Source organism: Protopterus annectens, chromosome 8.part1 (genome assembly GCF_019279795.1).
Source record: "Protopterus annectens isolate FY-2018-M chromosome 8.part1, PAN1.0, whole genome shotgun sequence".
NCBI lineage: Eukaryota > Metazoa > Chordata > Ceratodontiformes > Protopteridae > Protopterus > Protopterus annectens.
The window spans coordinates 112,153,885-112,163,333 of NC_056742.1; the positions used below are offsets into that span (position 1 = coordinate 112,153,885).

At 37.6% G+C, this 9,449-nt stretch overlaps 1 protein-coding gene across 3 annotated transcripts in view; it reads left to right on the forward strand.

The window, feature by feature from the left end:
* DEF8 (differentially expressed in FDCP 8 homolog) overlaps positions 1 to 3,736 on the forward strand; it is a 1,140,218-nt gene extending 1,136,482 nt beyond the window's left edge. For all 3 annotated transcript variants that reach the window (XM_044081732.1, XM_044081731.1, XM_044081734.1), the window contains one exon: positions 1,827 to 3,736. In XM_044081732.1, coding sequence (XP_043937667.1) covers positions 1,827 to 1,929 — 103 coding nt within the window. In that variant the 3' untranslated portion in view covers positions 1,930 to 3,736. The remainder of the gene's footprint in view (positions 1 to 1,826) is intronic.
* The last annotated feature ends 5,713 nt before the right edge of the window (positions 3,737 to 9,449 follow it).

Below are 9,449 nucleotides of genomic sequence, written 5' to 3' on the forward strand. Positions count from 1 at the left end.
CCTACACAAATCCTGTCTCCAGTCATCTCTCATACGGTATGCAGATGACTCCACAGTCATCTCCATTGTTGATAACCCATTTGACCTGCTCACCCTTCTACAAATATCTTTCAACCTCACTGAAACTTGGCTTACTAACAACCAACTCCTACTTAACTCCAAAAAGATAAAACTTCTACTCTTCCTCCCAAAATCCCTCTACCCCCTCAAATCCTCACTTACCCACTCTTCCCTTAATGTGACACTACTATCATTGATGAAATCCACACAAAGCTCCTTGGAGCAATCATAGATGACCAACTCAAATTTCACCTCCATGTACTTCATTGTATCAAGAAAACTCACCAAAAGCTCTGCCTACTGTATAGAAACAAAATGTTCCTCATCCCTGACTCCAGAATCTCACTAGCCCAAGCTTACTTCTCCCTAACCTCCTCTATAGCACACAAATCCTAACTTAATCTTCACCAGTCTCCAAACTCAAAACCACCTACAATGTTGCTAGATTTGCTGCTAATCTTCCTTCTAAATCACACCACTGTCACACTCTCTGGAGACTCAGTTGGCTAGAGTTTTATAACCAACTCTTATTTACTTGACTTATCATCCACTCTGTCCTGAATAAATCCTCCTCCTGCCCCAGCATCTCCTCAGTAGTCTCCCTCTATCCCCCCCTCAATCCCTCAGAAGCAATGACTAGTGTCTCTTACAAATTCACAAACCTAAAAGATCTATTGGGCAGAAATCTATACAGCTATTCTCCCACTATAAAATGGAGCAAGCTTCGCATGATCCTTAAAAATATTACCCATGCCCGTGAATTCAAGAAAATACTCAAACATTACCTAAACAGCACCCGGGCCTGTCGATGTAACCATCCCACCTGAACCCAATCCTTACTCCTCCACTACTTTCTCCTTTCCTTCTTATTCCTTAATTTCTTCCCTTAGCTCAAATTTACCTTATTCTAACTAACCTCCTATTATGACAAGACAATCACGTACTACTCTCCAAGCTCCTTCACATCTCAGTCCTGGAATTCCTGCTACCTGGTCAAGTGAGAGAGAGAACATTTATGAAGATTGGGTTAGTCTGAAACCATTATTAGAAAATTATAAAGTTCACAATGTAATTTGCAGACAAAACAAAATATGAATTTTAAAATGAAAACATTTGTAACCTGTTTTCTATATATTATTTATCATTGTAAATGCATATTATGTTGTTGGATTTGATTGTTGTGTTACAACAGACAAATGTTAAGTTTTATCACATATATGGTAAAAGGGCCAGAATTAACATGGGAGATTAAAGATTATCTGGCTTTGGTTTTTCTGTTCCAATGAATTTGGAGGGGTGGAGGTATAAAGATAGCCCTGTGCAGATTAGTGTTGCTTTGCTACATTCCCAGTAACCAACAGTGACTTGGGCCACAGGTGTTAAGCCTAGTTGTTGATGGTGTAAAATTGTCAAGTTTCTCTTCCATATTTCACGTTTCTTAAAATGTCATTTAACAGCGCAACGCCTTTGTAGAGACATGTTTTCCTTTTATTGTTTAGAAGGAAGTAGAATGTTAGAATGGCGACTTATAGTGTTAAAGCATGGTACCACTGCTGTGCAGTGCCTTGTCAGGGATAGCTACTTGTACAAATAAAGGAATCTTTGTTAACATCACTGATTGTGCTTTTTTCTTGCCATCATGTTTGGTTGCCAAGGTGGACAATAGCATATAAGCATACTAGTCTTCTAAGTGTTTAATTTCTTTTACATGGTGGGAGGGGTAGCTTTGAAAATATGTATTTTAAGATTTTCTTTTTGCTTTGCAGGGACTGCTATTATGATAACTCTACTACTTGCCCACGATGTGAGAGGATGTCCGTCAGGAAACGGTCCCTATTCCGGGAAGATAGCCAGCCTGAAAAGGACTAGAACAAATACGATTAGGAATTTGATCCAGATGAGAAAAGAAGAAAATATTCTTTATTAGTTTGTATTTTCTTTGTGCTTTTTAAAAGCACAAAGGACCAACTCTGCTGACACTAAAGAAGGTCTGCCTTGCCTTAGAATAAGATGATTTACCATGCATGAAGAAAAAGTACTGAATGTATGTCTCTGTGGGAATCTCTTGACATAATTCTCTGCAGGCAAAGATACTCCATTCATTTGTTTTGAAGTAATAGGCATGGCCTGCTAGTGTTAAAAGAAGCTCTTTGCAGGGTCACATGTGCTACTTTAACAAGTTGTATGGATGTGCAAAGTCAGCTGTTCTGAGAATGAGAGCAAGGGTTTTCAGCAGTAATCCCTATGTTTAAGAAATACTACTTTAAAAAAACATTGAAGCAGTCTGATTTCCACTACTTCAACCCTAGTTTGGAAGCTGCCTTCAGTGAAAACCCTGACCTTCAGATTTATAGTATAATTTCAGTCAAATGATATTGCATCAGCAAGGTTGATAGCCTTGAGTTTAGAAAGAAGGTGAATATGACCATAGTAGGCCATTTAGATTGTTGTGGTCCCTTGCAATCATTTTCCAAAATGTATTTTTCAGCATTAACACATGAACTGAGAAAGTTACTGGTGCAGCAGAAGAATGATGGAGACTGTGATTCTGGTATGTACTCCTAGGCAGCACTGCAAAATGGTAGAGTTAAATACGTGGAAGACTGGAGATATAAGTTATTAATCTCTCACATCCCTGACTAGCCAGCAATGGTTATGTAAACTATGTTTAAAGGAGGCCTTAAGTGTTGACTTTTTCAACAAGTCTGTTGCAAAGGTGATATTCATTGACTAAAACATGCTCTCTTTAGAGCTCCAAATGACTTGACAGAAATGCTGGAGTAAAACTGAGGCTGGGAGGATTTCAGATCAATAACGCACTGAAACAGATGAAGTAAAAATGAGCCTTGGGTGAGGTTGAAGAACTGCGAGGCTAATATGAGGTTATGGTGGAGATCATATGGGTTGGAAAAAAAGAACCTGAAGCATTTTTATCATACCAGAATAAAAGACGATGTTACTATTTTATTGTGACTCTTTGTTATACTAGATTACCAAATCCAGTCTTTGGATTGATTTTCTGTGTTGAAGCCTGTGTGCTGAATTCATAAGATTTGCTTTTGGATTGTGGAGGTATTGAATGGCTTATCCATTTAAGATCTCTTACACAGACTTATTTTTCCCTCATTAATATTTTTTTAGATTAAAGAAGAATGCATATCAATATAGAATGTGCTGACAGTGGAAAGTGAACTGCTCATTTATATGAACGTATCCAACAAGTACGATGATGTATTTTTATATTGTATATGTTGCCTTCTTACTCTTAATTTGTGTTTCTTCAATCTTTTTATTGAATGTTTTACACTGGTTCTCACTTCATTCCCAGAACTGTGTCACATTTTAAGCATTGCATCTTGAACAAAGTAACAGTGTGGTTACCCTTATTTCTAAGAATGCATGTTGTTACTGTTTTAGAAGACAATGTTAAATATTTCCTGTAGTGAAAAACAGAATAATGAAGACATAGCTTCTCATGATTACCAAGACACTTACACAGTGGCAGTTCCTTTGGAAGTCCTAATTTGATTCATGGCATGCCTTCATGATGTTTCTGATACTTGCACGATATGGATCCCTTACCATTGCATTTTATGTTTTTTTATTCAGGATGGTTTCTGTATCCCCTTTTGCAGAACTGCCTGTTGTGCATTAGTAAATGTGTATGACATATTTATCCTTTGTTATTTCTTCATTTGATATACTGTTTTTCAAATCTGTCCTGCCTTTTCTCAGTCCCTTTAGGTTTAATCTTTCAAATAGTCCTGTGATCTATAGTTAACACAACATATCTTCAGAGAAATTACTCTTTCTTGGGATTTATTTGCAGAAACCTTTGCTACAGTTTCTTGCAAGCTGCAGTGATGCATAAACCTCACTCAGGACACAAGGTGCTCTGATCCATCTTGAATCATTGTGTACATCATAGAAGGAGGGTTTTCCTTAGTTCTTAAGCCTGGAAAAAAAAGGATATTGAAAGATGGCATATGTACTACTATCCCATTGCCGTCATGTTTCTTTAGTAATCATTAGCTAATGATTTCAAAGTCAGTGCTGCAAATGTCAGGCCAATATAACAATCCCTGAGTAACCCCTCCCCTCCAGAATAGAACAGTGTCTAAGAAACACAACCTGCCTCCACTTGACTGCCTAGCATTCTACGCTTATTTTCAAACTTGTGTACTGGAAGTAAAAAGCAGCAGTGTTACTGTAATGCTTTGCCAGTTTCTTTGAATGTGGAATTGATCCAACCACTTCTCAGGTTACAGAGGAATCTTTAGGGTAGCTGCTATGTCTCTGTTTGGAAGAACCTAAAAGATTCTCATGGAATGGTATTTTACACAAGTGCAACAAAGATGGGAATTGTGGTGGGTTTGGAGGTAATGTAGGCCTGAAAAGTTAATTCTGATCATCACTGTGTATAAAGCAAACTCAACTACAAGAGTCTGCATGTAATATTAGGGACCTTTAAAGACTGACTCTTCAGTGTATTGCTTTTTGTTTTAAAGAGATGTATGTGATAACCAGCATTCAGTAATATGATCAATGTATGTTTCACTTTTTGTTTTCTTAGTGGCCTTCTTTTTCATCTATTTGTGACTGATGAGTCAAAAGTTTGATACATAGGCCACAGTAGTGCATTGTTATGGTGTGGTCTGTTAAAATGTGACGTAGAGGTGTGATGACAGCTGTTACTTTAATCTCTCCACTGACCTTGGCATTGACATTGGTTAGAGCAATCTGTGGAACATTCCTTAGTAAATTTTGTGAGCTGTGTTAAGCCTTTTGGACTTTAAAGAATATCCCCTAACTGCTGTTTAAAACCTAAATATTCTCACTAGAGTTTGTGCTCTTTCTACACTTTCAGATCTGCCAGTTGCTTAACTGTAAGAATATGATAAAGCATACCTCTCAACTGTACAGATTTTCACAGAATGTCCAAATGTTTTGGTCCAGCTTTCATAAAACTGGGGTTTTCTGGCGAATCACTGACAAGTCATTAAAGACTGAAGTAAAAAATAATGACTGACATTTGAGTTTCAGGCTTCATACCATTCAGAAAATTAATGCTAACATAAAACCTGTTATTCTAGCAACGTTCTAAGTTTGTAAGAGCAATATTTAAAAACTGTCCCTTTTTTTGGGCACATGTCCAGATTTCTTGCTCTAAGAGGTTGACAGGTATGTGTACAGAGATAGTCGCATGGTCTGTGATGCCTCAGTCAGGCTTTTCAGCCTTGATAGTAGCTGTAGACCAGTAAGGGTTTTGTCAGCCCTTTGATCATTTGCCAAAAAGGAATCTGATTCTTTCTGACCATATGGAAAATGTATTACTTTGCCGTCATGCTCAATGTAAGATTTCTTCTTCCACAATAGTCTATCCTTCCATTGGAAGCACTTTTGATCTCACAAAGGCTATTATGTGTAACATGATGCACTGAGGGCTGGGTTGTTAAACAAATAATGCCTGCCAGCAGAAGAGTCCACAGCAGCACCCATCAGGATGCAGAATCAGGTATTTGTAAAACCACATAAAAAGAAAAGTGGTCCTATTTTCTGCTTAGCTCTCCCAGCGTGAGACTTGTCTTATGCAGTGAAGACAGCAGTTAATGTCATTTTGCATCTGAAATAACATTTTTATTTCCTTGAATCCTTCATTAGGCTTTGATTGCTGAAGTTTATTTTATGTTGCCATTAAGAAAAGAAACAAAACTTCTGTCACTATTGAAAAAGAGCTAAGAGTAACTATACCACACTTGTATTAACTGCTTAGGCTATTGCTTAGTTTGGATTGTAAGCACTTCAGGGACTTTGTCTTTAACAGAGTAATAGGGTCCTGAAAAGCTGTAATTGCTAAACAGGCAACATTCTACAACTGTATAGTAAAGCTTCTTAGTTTTCCTGCTTTAAAAATCTTCACAAGAAAGAGTTATTCAGTCCTTTTCCCCCTTAAAGCCAAAGAGGCATTTTTTGCAAAGATATTCACTTTTGAAGTGCAATAAGTCAGTGCAGTGTGAGTAAAGGATTCTTCAATGAAACAAAGTAAAGTTTCTCACCTTCAGCACAGTCTAGGCAACAGTGGCAAAGTAGCTGTTTGATTACATTCTCTGGCAGTTTGTGCCCTACTTGAAACTGAGCCTGAAGATATAATCAAAATACATGCTTCAGCAACTGAAATATTTGTGTCATATCTGTGACTTTGTCATAATCTATGATTCCACAATACCTTGTTATTAGGGACTTGATAGGAAATGTTTAATTAACTTAGTCTTCAGTATGGACGTTTTTCTTTGCTTCAATGGCACCAATTTAGCCTCCTGCTGCATTGACATTCATAGGAGTTTCAAGGCAATTTAGACTTGTGACTGTCAATGCTTTGCCAATACCCAGTCTTAGACTGTCCCTCCTTTCTCAAGAAAGGCTAGGCAAGTTAGTCCAGGGATACATTTAAGGGTACCCTCCAGTAAGCCAGGCTCTGTTTTGAAGGATGATAATTTATTCCACTGTTTAATTGCAGGGGCAGCTTATTCCAGAGAAGGTGGAGGCAGCTGCATAATGAATCACCTTCTCCATCATATTCTGTTCACCTGCTGGTGAAGAATTAGGTCCCCTGTGCTGGTGTTTGCTAAGCTGTTAGGCTTGTGGAGGTAATAGGAGATCAAGGACAACAGGGTTTCTAATGGAACAATAGGCAAGGTACAAATTGCTCAAGAAAAAGTAAGAAACTGAAGGAATAGAGCTTCTAGCCTGTCTTGGTAGCTCAGGGTCTTCAAGGCAGAAATCTTCTTTGTTAGGGACCTCTGGGGCTTCTTTAGTTGTTTGATATGTTGAGTGAGGTAATTCTTGAAGGGATTGTTGTAGGGCTGTTGATAAACTGAGATAACTAATGTGATTAATTAATAAAAAATAGGGATTACTTTTTTTAATCATGAGATTAAAAATATTAAAAATTAATTTAGAAAATTTAAGCTGCACCATTTATAGGTCTTGAAATAAAAGACTGAAAACCTCTGTGTTTTGTATTATTCTCTGTCCCAAGCTCTTTGGCTTTGCTCTACATACTGTGTAGTGCAAACACCTTATAGTTCCTTTATTCACTCAGTTTATTGTTGTAAAGCACTTGTAAGTATTATAAGTTACAGTAGTTACCATATGATTAAACGTAAGATTAACTAAAGATTAGTTTTTAATTGTTAGATTCATCTTTCTCAAAATTATTAATCGTACAGCAGCCCTAGGACATTGTAGTCTGTAACTACTCCACTCAGTGCTAAATGCAAGGAAACAGTGACATCTTTAGATCTGGATGATATGCCCTTGGTTATTAGTTGATTTTCTAAGTACATTTGCCACATGATTGAAGGAAATTATCAACCCAGGTACCCAGGACTGTGTCTACATTTTCCTTTATTAGTGGAGTATTGTCTATACTGTATGTTGAGGCTAAGAGCTTTTTTCTAGATGAAATAATAGTATATGTTTTTGCATTTAATTTAAGCCTATTTTTTAGTACAACAGGTATTAACTGGGGTACGTTCTTTCTAAACAGTACAGGTGTCATGGGGTTATCTTGACAGCAACACCCAGTTTGCAGTTATCTGTAAACTTATTTAACCAGAAGTCCTTAAGTCAGTTTGAAGACCAGAGAAGTAAATGCCGAAAAGGTGAGATCTCAGTACTGAGCCGTTGGTTCAACCACTTCTGATGGCGTAGGCATCTAGGGGATTGCCAGATTTCTCCAGCAGTACTAATGCATCACCCTTTTCACAGATGCTGTGGGTGTTCACGTTATGATTTCTAACAGCACTTATTTGTGCCTGAGCTGTCATTGCCATAGGCACTACAGTAGTGTGACCCCAGGACCACAGACCATACGATGAACTATTTGAATCAAAAGGTATAGTTCATATCAGAACAATATTTGGAAGAAGTAACTAAAAATGACCTACTCATACAGAGCCCACTGCCTTAGGTCAGAATGCCCTAATAGCAGAATGCTCAGTCCACTTGTGTTATAAGACACAAGTTTAAACTCGGTCATAAAGAAGATGGTAGCGAGAGGTTCGCTGATACACTGACATGGAGGGAGGTTTATCAAGGAGAGATAGCTGTAATAATGGACATCACACAGATTGTTTCACTTCCTTTTGAGTAAAAATTTATTGGGCTCTTCTTGGGCTCTAAACCTACTGTTTTTATCCCTCCCTAGAGAGAGAGAGATGTGTGTTTTCCCTCCACTTTTCTTAGTTGCTGTCTATACAGTAGACACAGTGTAACCATGCCTCTGTTATGTGACACTAGACTGCAGCCTTAAAAACACTAAAGCATGTATTTTTTTTGCCATTTTATACAGAGTTCTGTAATTTAAAAAGAAAGCTGGAGGAAGACAGTTAATTTGTTGTATTGCTCACATAGTTAAACATAAAGTATGTCTGTGGAATGCCATTTTTGAAACAGCCTGAGATTTAATGAATACTCTTGCAAATGGTTGCCATGGTTAGACTGTGTGTTTTGTATGCATTGCATTTGTGGCATCCTGTGTATCTTGTACGTTTACAAAGTGCTGAAATGGGATGGCAGTTGCCATGTTCAGGAGTACAGTAGAGAGTCAATATATATATGTTTCTGTACATAGCTAGCTATTGCATAAAAGCTTTGCCAGATGGGAACAGACAAGACAGACACAGTGAAATGCTCAGTAGCATTTTTAGTTTCATTTTTAATTGTGGGACATGAATCAGACATAACTTTTTTTTCTTTGATTGGGTGCAGTATCTGTTCTTTTACCTAAACAAAGAAATAATTTGGCAAAGAGCTTCCGTTGTGAGCAGGAATATGGGATTTATGTCTTTTGTCATTCTGTCACTTCTCACTTACAGTTTGCATAAGGGATTGGCATCATTGGGACCAGACATCAGACAATCTGGTCAGTCCTGTTTTCATTTCTGATCTAGTCTGGCTTTAAATAATAATAGTCATATCTCTCTCACTTCACAGAGTATGCTTCCTTTCCATATTTTCCTGCTGAGATTTGGATGCCATTTACATCCACAAGGAGGTTCTCGCAGATCATTTATACTAATGCCTTTTAGGGTTCTTGGTAGCTTAATAATGCAGATAATTTTTCTGGAGCTTCAGAAAGTTATATGTTCACTATAGGATATTCAACTGCATGTGCTGTTAGGAATTATCATAATCACCTGTGGGATATGCAACTGCATTTTCTGCTAGAAATTATCATTATCGAATTAGGGTATCATGGTTGTCGTCTGAAGAAAGAACAGATGCTGACCACTTTGTTGACAGAGTGAGAGAGTATAGGTTTGAACAGGTGCTAGCAATTTGCTCTTTATAGCCCATGTTTGAGGTCTGCAGTTCATTCGTTTGTC